The sequence below is a fragment of the Leptonychotes weddellii genome, chromosome 8 (genome assembly GCF_054177405.1).
Source record: "Leptonychotes weddellii isolate Sample4059 chromosome 8, ASM5417740v2, whole genome shotgun sequence".
Lineage (NCBI taxonomy): Eukaryota > Metazoa > Chordata > Mammalia > Carnivora > Phocidae > Leptonychotes > Leptonychotes weddellii.
In genome coordinates this window covers 113,811,065-113,829,925 of record NC_138376.1, presented here as the reverse complement: position 1 = coordinate 113,829,925, position 18,861 = coordinate 113,811,065, and the positions used below count along the sequence as shown (strand labels likewise).

At 34.6% G+C, this 18,861-nt stretch overlaps 1 protein-coding gene across 6 annotated transcripts in view; it reads right to left on the bottom strand.

Moving 5' to 3' along the window:
- Window positions 1-18,861, bottom strand: part of STXBP5 (syntaxin binding protein 5) — a 177,151-nt gene that overhangs the window by 78,961 nt on the left and 79,329 nt on the right. For all 6 annotated transcript variants that reach the window (XM_031030702.2, XM_081829115.1, XM_006735799.3 and 3 more), the window contains exon 9: window positions 12,068-12,146. In XM_031030702.2, coding sequence (XP_030886562.1) covers window positions 12,068-12,146 — 79 coding nt within the window. The remainder of the gene's footprint in view (window positions 1-12,067; window positions 12,147-18,861) is intronic.

Sequence of the window (18,861 nt, the reverse complement as noted above, 5' to 3'; positions counted from 1 at the left end):
TTTGGTGAGCAGAATTATACCTTAGCTCTTGAAAGCTAACAAATATCTTCTCTTTACCACTCTAACCCCAGTGCTCAGCTTTTTTGGGGGATGGTGAGGAGCAGAGGGAGCGTAAGAGAGGGAATCTTAAGCAGGCTCCACGCCCAGCACCAACACGGGGCTCAATCTCATGACCCCTGAGATCATGACCTGAGCTGAAATCATGAGTCAGCTGTTTAACCAACTGAGCCACCAAGACGCCCCATTCCAGTGCTTAGCTTTTTATTGAATGAACAATTTTTTATGAGACCCTACATCAAATTTCTATGATTCTCAGTTCAAATTCCAAATGTAAATTATGATTATCTACATTCGAATGGTCTAACAGAAATCTATGCAACTATCATCTCATATTTGGTGTCAAATTGCTTACTTTTCACATAAAAGTTAATAGCTAAGTTTTTTGAGCTATCAAATCAAAATGGAATAAAAAATGAATCAAAACAAGATAGAATAATCAAAATCAAGGGTTTGAAAAAACAAATTTTTTAAGGGCTGAAAAGCAAAAAAGAAAATTTAACATATAGGGAGATGAATTAAAAGCACTCTTCTAATCATGTAATGCTATAGTTTCAAACAATGCTTCTCAAGCTGTGATCAAAAACTATTTAAAAAATTTTTCACTTCATTGAAAATCTGTGTTTTGTAAGAAAAACAACTAAATGTGTGCACAGATGTTGTGGTAATGTCAAATGATATTCAAGTTTCCATACTCTTACTTTTGATTTCTGTATGTATTTTGTCTCAGAGAGTTAGCAGACTGGAACCATTCATGCACCATACTTTGAGTAGCACTAGTAGTAGAAAACAAAAAGTTGAGCCTTCTAAGGATACTGCTTTGACCTACCCTATCATCATCAGGGAGAAATGTGAGGATGTCGTTGAAGACCTCACTGCAAGGCCCTACACTCCCTCACACTCTGAAGTTAAATCAGAAGCCATGTAATTCTTTAACTGGGCATGTTTGAGTAGAGAGGCGGATTCCCAAAACAACTATTTGATAAGAGAACTATTGCTTAGTATCGAAAAGTTTTCACCAGGGACCTTTTTGAGCAAACAGGAAAATAACAGGATAGCAAAAGAATAAGTCATTATGATAATGAACTGAATACAGAGAAGCACAATGGGTCATAACCCAAGCTTTGGAAGAAGAAATCTATGTTCAGATCCTAGCTCTATTACTTTGTACTTATGAGAACTGAACAACTTACTTTAATTATCTGAGCCTCAGTTTTCTCTTCTGTAATATACACCTCATAGAGTTATTGTAAAGATTAAGTGACATTACATATACACTGCTTATTAGAGTGCCTGGTACAAAATACATTCTCAGGAAGTGACTATTACTTTACCAGCATCATGATGATGATATTCCAGTGTCCTTCTAGTTCAGATCTGTACCTTTGCCTATTTTAAGAGGGCTCTCTGAGAACCAGAGTAGCCATCTCCAGACTTTGTTTCACTAGTGACTAACCTTAATACTCTCCTTTGCTAATATAGATAAAAAGATAGAAGTTTGGGGAAAAAATAAAGGAACATATTTAGACAAGTTTTTGTTCACTTAATGACCAATTTAACAATGATATAGCTTTAGTAGATTTGTATATTGCAGTCTTCGAATAAAATGTTAAGATTTTAATATTGTTTTATTGATATAATTTTTATGAAAAGTTGTTATAGTAATCAGACTTAATACATATCCTTTTAGTTATCAAAAATGTGGAATCTCCAAACATTTCCATAAATTGCCATGAAGTATACAACTGTGATACTCAGAGTGTGGTCTGTGAACCCCTAGGGGTTTCCAGGATCCTTTTCAAAAGGTCAAGGGTAAAACCATTTCATTATGGTATTAAGACACTATTTGCCTTTTCACTGTGTTGATATTTGCACTGATGGCACAAAAATAATAGTAGGTGGATTAAACTCCTGGTATCTCAGCATGAACCAAAGCAATGACACCAAACTAGACCTACTCATCAAACTTTAATGTCTTCCTCAATCATATAAGAACTTAGGGGTTATTTAGCAATAACATACTGAATAACATGTCCTCTAATATCTGAAATCTTCATATAAATAAGTGGCTGGCAAGACTCAATTTGGAGATAAGGACAGAAGAAGAATTCATGAATTCTACAGTCCTCACTTAATTATGAAAAGGGAAAAAAATATCTTAGAACACCTTCCCAACCTTGAAGACAGAAACTTGTTAAGTGCCCCTATAGCCTGAACATTTCATGAATCTTAATAACTTTAGAAGAATTATAATACTCTCTTGTAACCAATAAAGGCTGATAGTCATAACAAAAGCTATTATAATGAAGTTGTCATGTCTAGGGCAACACAGCTCTTCTCTACCTGTGCTTTCCAGGGCAAAGCATCCATTCTAGAGCTGACATTAAACTGGAAAGCAAAATAAACATTAGGCATCAACATGGTAAGTCAATGAGATAAAGGTACAGAATTTGGTAGACCTAACCTAACCATACAAATCCCAGAAAAATTATGCTTTGGGGTTTCAATGTATTACAGTTTCACAATTCAGGATGGTTAGGATGCATGAGATTTATAAGGCCCCACAGCAATTTGTATTAGTCCATTACTTTTTTTTTTCTAGTATCAATACAAATGAAAGAATTTATGTAACAATTAGGCATTTTTTCAAAAAGAAATCTAAAATCTTCAATGCAGTCTTTGTCATGTGGAATCTGTAATTAAATGAACTATATATGAAGTTCACAGTGTTACAAGTATGATTTCAAAGCTTATCTGTGAAAGAACATTGCAGTTTTCAAAATCATTTACTGCAGACAAGGTCTTACATGGATTTGATCCCTGTCCTCTAGAACAACATAACCTGAAGCATATAAGCTGGTATCAATATATATTATAAGCAGCCAGTACTAGAACAATTAGTGAACCATTACTAAGATATTCAGTCCATATACAGATCATAAGTAGACGCATTTTAAACGCACGTAAAAAAAAAAGATGAGGATGAATAATGATGGAAAACTACCCTTAGATTAGTCTGAACAAGCCATAAAGCTTTAAGAATGCAACAGAGAACCAATTTACATGATGAAGAAGGGATGGCTCTAAAAGAAGAAACTATAGAAAAGCTCAGAATGAACTTTAGCAGTAGAAAAAGTAGAGCAATACACCAGAGGCAGTGTCAGAAAGGGTTATCTGAATAGCCTTAACAAGTAAGGGACAATTTTGGAAACAATTAGGTTTGAAATGAAGCTGTGCCGTTTTATAAATAATACACATCAAAAACTACTAGATTAAAAAAAAACTATAAGGTTTTAAATTCTATTTTAGGATTTCAGAAATGGAAGATGCTACCAAATCTCAACCATTAACATACCAACTTTGTTAAATTCATCAGTTTCTAGATACAGGGGTATGGACAAGCATATAAATAATTTTGGTCCCTGCCAAAACATAAAAGCTCAGCTGGATGACAGCTTGCAAAAAATTAAGTTGTAAAATTTTTATGAAACACCACTTTATATGCAGATGGAAACAAATTTCACTTCAGATCCCTATTACCACAGCAGGTTGCCTTTTCTATTATAACAGTTGTCATTTAGGAGTTCACATTGTGGTGACAAAATTTAAGATGATTCCAAAGCATAAATGCTTACTTTAAAGGTAGGAAATTAATAAAACAAAAACATCTCCCATTGATGAGACTGATGAAACTGTTATAGTTCATACTCAGTTCTTTAAAGTATACACAGATACTTTCAAGAAGCAATGTGGGAACTTGTCAAGATTCATAAAAATCTTTTATCCTCAAAATTTCACCATTGGAAATTTACTGTAAAGAAATACTACAATGGTAAAAAATCTTCTGTTGAATTATCTATAACATCAAGAAAGAGAATCTGTTCACTACTATATTTTTATCTGTAATATGAGAAACCTGATTATAATATCAAAAACAAAATGTTCAGCAAAAGGGAAGAATGAGTAAAGTACATAGCCTTTAAAATTATTTACAAAAATGGGTAAAAACTAGTAATCCTTTAGACATGTTAAGTAGGAAAAAAAACTCACCAGACTGAATATACTCTAAGAATATAATTAAGTGAAAATGGACATGTATCTGAAAAAAGACTGAGGGAAAATGAACAAAAGAAAAAAAATTGTTTTAGAATAGTGATATTACCTTTAGAAAGGTAATACGCTTCTTTTGTGAAGATTTTATTTAATGTTATAACTAAAAAAAAAGAAACCAAAATACAAACCTAGGTACTTCCAAAAACACTACAGAGAAGAAGATAATAGTGGTTAAAAAATGAAATTAATAGAGGCGCCTGGATCTCTCAGTCAGAAGATCATGTGACTCTTGATTTTGGGGTTGTGAGCTTGAGCTCCACATTTGGCGTAGAGGTTACTTAAAAATAAACTCTTAAAAAAATGAATTAATATTTTTGGTATTACAATGTAATATAAAATGTAGCTTATGCTGAAGAATTTTCTGCTTCCTAGACAATTCAAGAATTGCTACACAAATTAAGTTGGAATATTATTATGATTCATCCATTCAGCAAGCTTTTACCAAGTGCTTAACTGTGCTGATCCCCACAGGAGGGGCCAAAAAGTCTTATCTTCCATCATTTGATTCCTCCAGCTTCACTCCATCCTTTGGCCAGCATACCCCCCTCTACCTGCACTTTTTACTCATCAGCTACTTTACTGATTTCAGTGTTCCATTTCAGAACCCAAAACTTATCTTAATCCTAAGACCTTTAGTTCTGTAGCCAAAAAATTTCAGAAGAATCCAGATCATATAATCATGTAATAATACTTTTAGTATTAAGACAGAATATTATCTTCTTCACCTGTACTTTGAATTCATCCTGAGAAATTCACTCTAAAACTTTCTGCCCAAATTATTTCCTTTTCATTTTCAGTGTATCCTATTCCAACAGTTCTTTCTTTTCTGCATTTGTCATATGGAGATTTTCCCCAAGTTACAAAACTGTGTCTTACTCTTCCTGATGAAATGTAAATGCTACTTATATCTACTGCTGAATACACTAAACACATGTTCTAAACCAGTATTTAAAAAAAATAAATAAACCAGCATTTTCTGTTAATCCACCCACTTCTTTTTACTTCTTTTAATGTCCCTACATCTGGCTCATGTTTGAAACAATGCTAATAAAATACTCTTACAAATTAATCCTCCTTACAATGAATATCTTCTAATCTTTCTTCTGTTATTATTCTAACCAATCTTTCTATAGCAGCAAACAAGGCTTACTTACTCTCTCCTATAAACACTTCAAGGATGTATCCTGGGAGTGTTGTTTTTGTTTTTTTTCTGTTCAAAATCTACTAGTCCTCCTTTTTCTACACCTTCATTTTTGTGTTTTTCAAAATAAAATACCAGTGCTGAGAGCCTCAGCTGTATAAAGGATTCTGAGCTGTCGGAACGATTCTGAATGCACTCCTTTTTCTTATACTTAAGGAACTTCACCTTCATTTTGGCAACCACCACTGGTTAAATGTACTTTAAGGGCTTAATACAGGTTTACTTTCATACAAAGTTAACAAGTAAAACTTGCCAGTGATGTAAAAATGTATTTGTTTATCAGCAGACTTAATAAGTGGTATCAGTTTTAACTTAACAATAATGAGTTAAAAACTAATTTGGGGGGACGCCTGGGTGGCTCAGTCAGTTAAGCCTCTGCTTTGGCTCAGGTCATGATCTCAGAGTCCTGGGTTTGAGCCCCATGTGGGGCTCTCTGTTCATTAGGGAGTCTGCTTCTCCCTCTCCCTCTGCCTCCCACTTGTGCTCTCTCTCTAATAAATAAATAAAATCCTAAAAAAAAAAAAAAAAACTAATTTAGGGAAAAACTTAAAAATAGAGGGATCTTACCACTTTAAATTGATAGAAGCCACAGACAAACCCCAATCTTCATACAGCTGCTAAATAAAGTATTCTAATGTCAGAAGATAGAGCCATTAATCTAGTAGTCTTTGTTGTCTAGCTATGTGGGATTATACAGTTACAGTGTTAGGGATTGTAAGTAAAATGTTATCTTAAAATCAAGAAAGTGAATGGTAATTTATTTTAGTTAGGTATGAGGTTTGGAGATTAAGACTAGGGGAAAGTGTTCTTGTTTTGAGAAACTGAAGATAATACAGATAAATCTGGAGTGGGTCATAAGAATGCCTCTGAGGACAGTGATAAAATGAGAATTAGCCAACTTAAGATCGAAACTTTCTCACCAACATGGGAAAAGTAACATGAGAACAGGAAATATTATCTGATGAGAAATATGAAATTTTGAGAGTCTGTGGGCTCAAAGATGTCTTTTCTCATTAGATACAATTAATTATAAATCCACTTATGGATTTTTCCTAAACAATGTTAAGATCAAGTGCCATGACCACAAGGGGATACCATAAAACCTAAACCTGGACTTCAACAAATTAAATTTGTAGCCTAGAAGTAATATATGAAGCTCTCCAGTCCTCTAAGAAGCTAGGGTTACTTACAGTAAGTTATCCATCCTATTAGAGAGACACAGAGAGAATCTCCTCTCAGTTCACATTAATATGATTACTTTACTGAGTATGATTTTAATGTTAAATTTATGAAGATGATCTGATAAACTAGCAAATTTAAAAGAGAAATCGGGGCACCTGGCTGGCTCAGTTGGTAGACATGTGACCCTTGATCTCAGGCTTATGAGCTTGAGCCCTACACTGGGTGTAGAGATTGCTTAAAAAAAAATAAAATCTTAAAAAAAAAAAAAAAAGAAATCAGGTCTTGGCAAACTGAGTGACTTGTGAATCATTAGGACGATTCTATCCTAACCCATCTTAACCATGACAGTGTTCAGTGTACTGATAAACAACTCCATCTCTGGAGTCAACCTGAGCTCAAATTCCAGCTCTGCTACTTTGTAAGACAAGTTAACTTAAGCTAAGACTTATTATTCATATCCCTAAATGGAGATGATAAAAGTGCCTATTTCACAGTGTTGTTAGAATTATGGAAGGTAATGCATTCAAACGGCATAGAAGAATACCTGGCTTATAAAAGGCAAATAACGGATGTTCATCTAGTTTTTTTCTTCTTGGTGCCTGGAAGCCAAACCATCTAAGTAACAGTCTTGAGCTCAAAAGACAAGAAGCTAGTTTCATCTCAAGCAAGGCTATGAGAATTGTTAAGACAATACAAAAGGGAACTACTTTTGTTTCTGAAAGTGGGCATGCCATCTGAATGAGTCTCTCTTCTGGTTGCCATGGCTTACCATGAATTGGGATGGAGAGAGAATAAATATGGAACATTTGTTGACTCTAATATACTGGTGGTAAGAAAATAAAAAGAGAAAGCTCCATGCATAATAGAAGATGATAATATAAACATATTTATTAATGTAAAGACTAGATTCTAAAACATTTTCTCAATGGTCAACATATCTGTGACTAAATTGAAGGTGAGTTTCTTCATCACAGTTTTATCAGATCGTTTAGTAGAGCAATTGCTGCTGGGAGATCTACAGGTATGAATATGATCTTGGGGATTGGTGGTTAATGTGAATAGAGAGTAGGTTTCATTAAAAAGGAAGTAAAGTGATTAAGAGTACAGACTTAATTAAATCTGGGGTCTTCCTCTTATGACTTGTATGACTTTGGGCAAGTTACTAAATGTCTCCATTTCAGTTTCCTCATCTATAAGACAAAGGTAATAATACCTGCCTCATAGACTGGTTGCTAAGATTAAATAAATTAAGATGTATAAAGCACTTAGAATAGTGTCTGGCACATAGCACAGTGTAAGTGTTATTATGGATTATTACACAGACACAGTTACTTAAGAAAAATCTATAGTTGAGAAGGAAAAAATATACGAGAGCAAGCCTGTATTCTGGGAAAAAAAATCTTTGCACGAGGGAGTTTGTTTCTGAGCTTCAGAGTTAGGATTCTCTCATTGGATATACTTCTTGTAGCAGTGGGGGAAACTCAGTGGTAGCAAGTTTGTGGATGTTACTGAAATAGACTTTTAGATATTTTCAGAACCAGAATATCACAAATGTACCCTGAGTTTTTATTAGTCTTTTTTTTTTTTTTTTTGAGAGTGAGAGTGTGTGCATGTCAGCAGGGGAGGGGCGGAGGGAGGGGAGAAAGGGAATCATCCTGTGTGGAGCCCAATGTGGGGCTCAATCTCACGACCCCAAGATCATGACCTGAGCCAAAATCAAGAGTCAGACGCTTAGCTGACTGAGCCACCCAGGCACCCCTGTATCTTTTTCATATTCTTATACAGGCAATCCACCTACAGCTTTTAGTACACATATGACATTAAAGAAATCATCTACTAAACTAGTTGAAAACAAATTCAGGCACCACAGCTGGGGGGAGCAAATTTGCTTACAGATAAACTTAAATATATTATGTATGTCCATGTCTGCATATCAAGGGTGGGGTCAGCAAACTAGGGCCTGCTGCCTGTTTTTGTATAGTATGGCCTGCAAACTAAAAATGATTTTTACATTTCTAAATAGCTGAAAAAAATACACAAAAGAATATTTCATGACACATGAAAATTAAAGGAAATTCAAATTTCAGTGTCTGTAAAAAAGGTTTTATTAGAACACAAGTGCATTCTTTCATTTATGAGTTGTCTATAGCTGCTTCTGGGGTACAATAGCAGAGCTGGATAGCTGCCAATTGAGACCTGTACAGCTTGCAAAAAGTCTGAAATATTTATTCTCTGGCCCTATACACAAATAGTTTGCCATAGTATGTGTTATAAGGAAAGGGAGTATTAATCTCTTGGACATGGTTCTCCAAGTGCGACTAAACTGTCATTTTTAACTGTGATAATATTCACTTTTAGGTTCCCAAACAGAGATGTTCCCCCCCAAACTGGTAATTCTTTGAATGGTAGTCCATTTCTTAAAAGACACTAACTTCGGGGGTGCCTGGGTGGCTCAGTCAGTTGAGTGTCCGACTCTTGGTTTTGGCTCAGATCATGATCTCAGGATCATGGGCTTTCTGCTCAGTGCAGAGTCTGCTTAAGATTCTCTCCCTCGGGGCGCCTGGGTGGCTCAGTCGGTTAAGCAACTGCCTTCGGTTTGGGTCGTGATCCCAGGGTCCTGGGATCGAGTCCCACATCGGGCTCCCTGCTCTGCGGGGAGCCTGCTTCTCCCTCTCCCACTCCCCTTGCTTGTGTTCCCTCTCTCACTGTGTCTATCTCTGTCAAATAAATAAATAAAATCTTAAAAAAAAAAAAAAAAAGATTCTCTCCCTCTACCTCTGCCCCTCCCCTGCTTGCATGTTCTCTCTCTCAAATAAAATGAGTAAAATCTTAAAAAAAAAAAAAAAAGACACTAACTTCCAATGCTCTATAGTGTAAAACTCTAAGGAGTTCAAGTGAATATCTGTTTGAAAACTTGAACCTACCCTGAGTTGATTCTTGTTGAAAATTTTGCCCCACCTGTAACTTCTTATGCAGTCTACTAGCGAAATGAAAAATGTAGAAGTAGAGGAAAAAAGGACTATAATTTACCAAACATCTACCACGTGCCAAACACATTATATTTCTCTTTCAGGTCTTTACAACAACTTATATTAAGTGGGAATTACTATCCTATGTTCTTCCTTACATTCAGTAACACTATGCTAGGACAAGTAGAAGTGAAACAGGTATGTCCCATGCTTTCACTGAGCTAATATTTAAAGGGGAAGGCATGCATTAAACACATAATTTCATTATTAATGACAAGTACAAATTCTAGAAGGGAAATATATAGCATACTTTGAGACTATATTACTGGGGACCCAACCTGGACAACATGGCCAAAACATCCTCAAAGCAGGGATATTACTGCTAAGCTATAAAGGATGAAAGAGAATCTTTCTGCCTAGAATGATTTCTAGGTAAAAAGAAGAAAATGCAGAAGATCTTGAGGAGGGAAGAAAAGCTCTGCTAATAAAATCTGGCAATTTGCTAACATTACCTACTGCTAACCTGAATGCCTTTAGCTGGCACCTGCCCAAGATACTTGCTAGGAACAGGAAAGGGTGAGAGTTGACTGGCTTATTTAATAGAGGGTGATTCTGCTGCAGGTGCAATGGGGAGTGCAGTAGTTCTCAATGCTGGCTACACACTGGGAATTCTAGGGAACTGTCTCAAGGAAAGATGCCATGGTGAAAAAAGAACCTTTTAATTTACTGCATGTCCTAACCCAGGTGAAAAAGAAATTGGAAAGCTGGTGAAGACTGTTCTCAGAGAGTGATCCTATCGATCTATTTAAAGGTATCTACAAATGCATGCAAAAGAGCTAGACTTTTTTTTTTCATGTCTGATCTTACAGAAGAAAAAATATTGCTGCCATCCTGAAGAAACTGAAAACATATTACCATTTATAAGAACTGAAAACAGGAATAGGTAAAGCACAGAGAGGGAAAAAAAAAATCTTCCTTGGACTTTTATCTTTGTTGCCAACGAGTATTTGTTAAAATGAATAGATAATTCAGAAGACAATGAACACTGTTAATTTAAATGTTTAGACAATTCATTTGATGATGATTCACTTGAATTCATATAAGCTAGAAACAGGTTTTTTTCTGGTTCCCCACACACACTTTTTTTTTTTTTTTGCTGTCATTGCTTTTCCTACTTACATTCCTTTGCCATACGACAAATTATGGCAAAAAAATCAATTGGTAGTAGGAAGTTTCCTAGAAACAATAAGAGCAGCTACTTATAGAAAGTTTATTATGTACCCGGGACTCTGTAAAATGTTTTCAATACATGACTGTCTCACTTAAATCATAACAATGACCTTCTGACCTATTATATCATATTCATGTCGTAGTGAGGAAACTGAAGCACAAAGACATCAAATAACTCTATGCCAAAGGTCACAAAGTGAGGGTGCCACAGTCAATTAAACAGATGCCACTCCTTTTGGAGTTCATTCAACCTCTTTTTGGAACACAATATATCTTCTGAAACCCAGAGGAAGGCTAATGAGGATCAAGGACAAGTAATAGCAATCTTAACAATTCTTCAGCCTACTGTCTTTTCTCAAATGAGAAAAGGGCTGAAAGGATTATGATTAGAAGAAGGGAAAATTACAAAGGGAAGTGGGCCATTTATAACAACCAGTGGTCATAAACTGGTATATAAAAACATGTATCAGTGGTTCTAAATTTCCATGCATCAGAATCTCTTGTGGGTCTAATTAAAACACAGATTGGTTGGCTCCAGCCACAGATAAGAGTGTCTGATTCAGAAGGTCTGGGGTGGAGTCCGAGAATTTGCATTTCTAACAGGTTCTCAGCTAATGCTGCTGGCCCAAAGACCACAATCTGGGAACCGATGCACTAAATACACTACATAAATTCACTCTCTTACACAGCTATAGTAAATAAAACCACACACTTTTCCCAGGGAACTAGAACACAAATAAAAGGCTTCTTTTAGGGGTTAATAAAATGTGGCATTTTCAAAGAAACATTTACAGTTTTTTTCCTTTATTATATTTTTAAACATTTGGTGCATATAAAAAATATAAAATACAACTGACAAATTTCCTTTAATATTAAACTGTATGTATTTTTGTAATTGCCAAATATTCTTACGAGACTTAATTTTTGAAGAATACAGCTAACTTTCATAATTAAAATATATAGCATAAATAGGTTAAGTTTTAAATATTTTTTCACTGCTTATTCCACAATTTTCAGGAGTGAATAAACACCACTGTTACTGAAGACTAAGCTAACAGAATGTATAACATTTGATAGGAAAGATTATTCAAACTTTCCAAGACACATTATAAAACTACTAAGACAAAGAGAATACAAAGAAATACTTTATCCTAAACTTACCAATTTTAGTTATTTTGTTAAATAAAGAATGCATAAAATTTAAGACTGAGCTAGACCATTCTAAAGTAGGCTTTACAATATAATGATAAAACAGCCTTTAGTGCTATTTGAGTAATTATATACAATGAATATAGGCAATGAAGTAAAATCTTACCCAGATCTAGTCGTTTTGAATTCCACCTTCAGGATAGGTTTGCACGGTTCTGGCTTCTTCCCATCCTTTAATTGTTTTCCTAAAATATATTTTCCTGCATTAAATTCTAAAATTCTAAGTTACTCTAAATTCTTATATTGATAAGTTTATATATAAAATGAAAGTAAAATACAATGAAATACACCATGAAACATTTTAAAAATATTTTGAAAGAAGTATTTAATATAAAATATTTAAAATAATCAAGTAAATCTACTGTTTGAAATTCAGTGCTGAAAAGTAAATGAGTAACTTAGTAATGACCTTTATGTGACAAGACTAAATTCTTGTAAAAGAAATTTATAGCCTTCCCAATGTTCTTAATTGCAGATAAGCAAGCAGAATTATAATTTTCTAAATCAATTCAAGTTTTAAAATAGCTAGATTTGAGGAAAACAAATCTAAATCACGTTTTTCACCCAAGTGTTACAGTTGCAAAATTAAACCCTATGCTAATAACTTCATTTATATTATTCTCCTAAAGTAAAATCCATTCATTGTAATGTCCAAAAAGACCACTAAAATAAACCAAACTCTACAAAATGTCAGAAACTCATAAAGAATTTTATTATTTTAAAAAAAGTTTGATTTCTGCTATTCTACATGTTCATTGTAGAAACACCTCAGAAAAATATAAAGAAAATAAAACATATCTTCATTTTTAGAGATTAATCATTCTCAACATTAATATATTATTTTTGGAGATCCCAGTCACATGCCCCTATCCCAATACTTCTTTCCCAGCTTTTTCCCCCCATAATACACCTAGTTCATTCTAATAAACTTTTGTTTAAAATTTCATTGTTTGTTGTTTGACTCACCAAGAAGAATGTAAATTCTGTGAAAGCAAAATTTTTAAGTGTATATGTGCTTTCTGTTGATGTATCCCTGGTGACAAACATTGTTTGACCTATCAGTGGGCACTCAGTAACTATTTAATAAGTGAGTAAATTAATGATTTTTCCTTAGGATTAATTCTTAGGAAAAGGAATATCTGGGTCAAACTGTCTTCCAAACAGGTTGTACCAATTCATACTTCCATTAGCTGTTTAAGACCACAGTTTGCCACATTCTTCCCAAACAGTGCTATTTTTTTGTTGTTTTTAAGTGGAAAGGGTATCTAATTTTAATTTGTATTGTTTTAATCTCTTAACAATATTCTTCGACTTTCTGGTCATCTGTATGTCTTCTTTTAAAAATAGCTTATGTCGGGGCGCCTGGGTGGCTCAGTTGGTTAAGGCACTGCCTTCGGCTCAGGTCATGATCCTGGAGTCCCTGGATTGAGTCCCGCATCGGGCTCCCTGCTCGGCGAGGAGCCTGCTTCTCCCTCTAACCGTGCCCCCTCTCATGTGCTCTCTCTCTCTCATTCTCTCTCTCTCAAATAAATAAATAAATCTTTAAAAAAATAAAAAAAATAAAAATAAAAATAGCTTATGTCCTTTACCTATGCTTGTATGTTATCTTCTCTACATTTAAAAATAAATTTTATATTCAAAGGTCATTAATACTGTATCCATCATATGTTACAAACATCTTTCCTAGTGTCATTTATGACTGAATTCTTAGAAAAATTTTAAAACTACACAGAAGTATACATTTAAATAATTAAGTCTTCATTGATCTTAATCATGTTTCCAGTCAAGAAAACTTAAAATCTTAAAATGTCAATTCTTCTAAAATTAATTCATAAATTTAATGTAATTAGAATTCCAACAGCTTTTCTCGGATTTGCACAAAATGACTTTGGAGTTCACATGGTAGACTCACGACCTATAAATAGTGAAGGAAACTAGGAAAGAAAATGGATTTCCAGAAAAAAGTAAGGACCTCTGTCTCCCACAAAAATGGAAATACTAGCAAAACAACTAAAGTTAATCACTTCAGAACTCTGGAAATAAACTGAAGCCACAAAACAAGTGGAACATTGTCTACCCAACAGAAATGACTGAACCTTGGTAAGACAGGGAGGACTAGAACATTCTGATGAGGGTTATTCCCATCCTCCTCACTCCCCAGCTAGGTGGCTAGGTAGACATGAATATGCAATAGTATCAGCAACAAAGAGGGCTGAATTTTTTTTTTTGCCAATTCCGTTAAAACCAGCTTCCCTAAACCACAATCAATATTTTGTCCCAGCGCAGCTCCCTGGAAACCTCTATTCCCAGGGTGCTGTGGCAATTTCATTTGACACAGACATCAGCTCAGAGGTACAGAAAGCCTTCCACTTCCAGGGCATCACAGAAATAATATCACAGCTGCCTAAGGCTGTGGTTTCAGGTGAGTCAGATAAGAGCCTGGGCAAGAATTAAAAGAAAATCCTGAAAAACTGAACACACTCCAGGACTAAAAGGTTGCACACACATGCAAGGTCATGTGCATGCCCAGAAAATACCTGAGAAAGAAGAAAGCCCCAGTCATTCATCTCTGGTCAACTTTGAAACCTTGAGAAAAGAGGAAGTTTAAAAAAAAAAAAGTAAAATACAGAAAGTAAAATGAGCTTTAATACCTACTGCTGGCGGGATTGTTGTCAAAGAGGTACTCATACATGACTGAAAGAAATGTGCAAAGGGTACAGTCTCTTTGGAAGGCAGTCTGAGAACACTAATTAAAAATAGAAATATTTAAAACTTTAATTCTTAGGAAGAGCAATTCTACTCCTAAGCATTTATTCCATAGAAACAAAAGGCATTGGCCTATAAAATATGTACAAGATGGTAGAGAGCGTAACTTATAGTGATCAAGAACTGAAAATAAAGTGACTGCTCTTCATGTTGGAATGGCTGAATACTTTGTGAAAAACTAGGAACAGAATTGGCTATTACACAACCATTAAAATGAAGGAATTAGAGCTATGCCAGATGACATGAAGGGACTTTCCTCAAGGAGAGTAGATTAAAAAAATACAAAAAAGATTAATATAATTCCATTGTATACAAAACAATGACAAAAACCCTCATATTTAAATATATGTGTACTAATATACATAATTTTAGAAATATATTTTTGAAGAACACGTGTTAAGATTTTTGACATAGTGTAGCTGGTCACTGGGCTGCTTGAACATGGGGGAAGGCACAAAAAAAAGAAAGGTAGGAAAAAAGGAGGCCTAAATCTGAAAAGTAGTCCCTCACACTGTACAAGGAACACAGAATTTCAACCACTATTTCAATCTGTTCAGAAATATGTGAGCTTTCAGTAAAGAATTTAAATGGTTGCTCTGAAGGCCAGCCTCAGGCCTTTATTCTCCTTCTACCACCCAAAGCTCTAATGGGAGTGTCAGACTGATATAATTTGAGATTACAGACACAAATTTTACATTTATTACATTTATATTTTACATTTATTTTCAGAAGTTATTTTTTGTATGCATTTTGCTTCATGAAGTGAACAATTATTCAGCTATAACTCAATTTAACTTATTCCAATATTCACCATCAATCTTTCAGTAGCTAGAACAATTTTTAAGGAAGGGCATTGGGTGGTATATCTTTACAAGTTTGAGCTTATATATCATGCAAAAAACCTGGCTAGGTACAAAATTCTTAGCTTTTGTCTTGCTCAATAGTCTTCTATGTTCCTCTCTTATGTCCAGTATTTAAACTTGTAATAAAGTTTAAAGTCAGTCTGATTTTTATTTCTTTGTAAGTAAACTTTTTTCCCACCCCCTACAAGGATGGTAACAGAGTAGTTTTATTACCTCTGTAAGTCAAATGTTGCAGTTTTTACAGTGATCTTTCTTCATGAATCTTGCTTGGAAATTAATGAGTCCTTTTGATAGGCATAATCTGATTTCAACTCAGATTTTTAAAATTATGTCACCAATTATTGCTTACATTCCAGAAAGGCAATTTATTCATCTGTAATCCTAGACTAATCTTTTTCTAAATCAAATCAAGTAATAAGGCACTTGCTATGATTTTTATAAAGCATATGTAAATTAAAGGATGTTTAGAAGATCACCTGATTTCACCACTAGATGTCATTTTACTTCTTACTTGCTGTGTCCCTGAGCAGCAAAAACCTATGCTTACTCAACTGGTGCTTGTTCAGACACCTGTGAACTACCTTGATAAGTTGTTTAAAAGAGCTGGTTAATTATAAAACAACTTAATAAATCATATAAACCTCCAAGTCACATCTGATTTCTTATCTTTTACTATGCCCTGCTTCCCATTTCTATAAACCACCCAGCCACAAAAAAATTGGCCTCAGTTCTGTTGATTAAATTCCAAAATTGTATTCATGTATGTCCATTTCTTCCCATTTGCTGTCACAATTGAAATCTTCATTATTTATCATTTACAAAAGCTTCTTAATTGGTCTCCCTCTTCTGCCCCCAGCTCTCCTAATGCATCAAAGTAGTATTTCCAAAAGATAAATTTTATGTTTCTCACTGTAAAATCATTTAGGTCTCCATCAGGATGTCCAAACTCTTTAGCATACTACAATATCTATTCTTGCCTCCATATACAGTTCTGCCATTGTTTCCTGCATCTTTCCCAAAAGTATTTTAAACTCTGGCCATATTAAACTATTAGCAGTTTTCTAAGAATACCCTGGCTTTTGATTATGTCTTTGTATCTTCTGACTAAAATAACCTTGCTCTGCTCTTTCCCATCTTATCACTCCCCACTCATCCTTTAAGACCAAGCTCATATAACTTGAATTTGTGAAATCTTCCTACACCCTTCATCCAAAAGCATACTAATTCTGTTTCCACAGCATATTATGTACACCTGTATCAGCACTTATGTATTTTAGTAATCCATTGATAGATCATTTTCATTCACTGGATTCTGAGTTCTTCCAGGGGAATACACTTCCAGCATTTAATCTCCGGTACATAGGGGGTGATCAATAAATGTCTATTGAATGAAAAGATGCATTAAAAATAAGTGAGGATCACTGACAAAAATAAGGGTCTCCTTTGTTTTTAATTTTGATATTTAGAATGTAGAACACATTTTCTAACTGATACAGTTGTTACACAGCAATTATGTTTTCAGCCTAGAGCTGGCTATCCAGTATGGTAGCCACCACTCACACATGGCTATAGAGCACTTAAAATGTGGCTGGTCCAAGCATAAAGTACACAGATTTCAAAGAGTACAAAAAGGGATGTGAAATATCTCAAGTTTGTAAGTTGATTACATATTTAAATGATATTTTGAGTTAAACATTTATTATTAAAAACAATTTTACATTTTAAACTGCTCTTCATATAGTTATTAGTAAATTCACAATTACACATGCAGTTTGCATTATATTTTTATTGAACAGTGATGTTCTAGAAAATAAAAGGATTCAAACTGGAGAATGACATTGTTAATAATACTAGTCCAAAATGAGGAGGGTGCTCTTTCTTTAGTAAGTATGAAGACAGAGTTGATTTATAGCTGGACTAGAGACACTTGGATACCTGATTTTTGACTCATGGCCAAGGGCAGTGGGATTTATGATATGCTTGTTCAAGATCCCAAACTCCCAAAACTCCCCCAGTGACCCCCAGTGTAACAGTTTTACTGATGGCTGGCAACTGGCTTAACTGGTGTGACAAGACTGGCTTGATAACTGAAAGGGTAAACTGAGTTTCTCAGAAGCTAGATCTAGGTGGTTGGAGCTGAAGACTCAGCACAATCCTTGGATACATGTGTCTGTGGGAGCCTGCATGTGGGATGCCTCTCGGAATGCTTACCTGCATTGTGTTTCTCCTGCTGCAGGACATCCTTTGCCTTTAAAGAAAAGTTTTACTTGCATAAAAGTTTTATTTGCTTATGTTCTGTAGAGTCTGGTAAGTCCTTTCAAATTCATAAACTGAGGAAAACTTTGCAATGAACTATATAAAGAACTGCAGTATGGTTTTATTATTTATTGAATGTTTTATGCTCAGGTGAATCTTAAAAGTAGATTAATAGAAATTTTTGTAGGTCACATCCTTAAACTATTACATTGACTTTTACTTATGTAAAATTTTTTCTTCAGCGACACTTAATAAAGTTCCCCAATCTTGGTTTATTCCTTGATCACACTGATGAATAAGCTCCAGAAGCTAAATTTTAAACTGTCATTTCCTATAATGGACACCTATCGATTTTGACCATCTATCACCTCCATTTCCTTTGAGAATCATCTAATGTTGGTGAAGATGACAATCAGAGAAATGACACTTTGACACACACATACCCAGGGTTACAAGGGAGATCCTGTGGTGCCCTGAGCCAGCAACTCACTGAACCATGATGATTGCTTCAGGGTAAATGTATGAGCTATGCCAGGACTATCAAATTCTTCCCCCCCAAATTATGAAAGTTTGTTTGTCAGAGGAAACAGGTCAAAAAGAGAGAAGCAGAACTCACCCCTAGGCTTACCACACAGAAATACAAAATTTACAACCCACCAAGATGAAATGACTCTGTAGTCAATAGGTGGAACAAATCCTGCTTAATTTCCACATATTCACAAAACTTTATACCTTAAAAATCACCTTGTACATTCCTGCCATTTTACAGATGATGAAACTAAAGTCCCAGAGAACAGTAATTATCTCCAGAAAGTATTTCCACACATAGCAAAGCTAGAGTTACATTCCAGGTTGTCTCACTGCCAGGAAATGTTCTCTGATATTCATAAAAACCATATTAAAGGGAGCTATCACTCTTTTAGTTAGTAAACAAATCATCTGTTAAGTATTTCAGACACACAAATGAAAACTTTCCGAAAAAAAAATTAACTATCAACCATTTTTATATGCATTG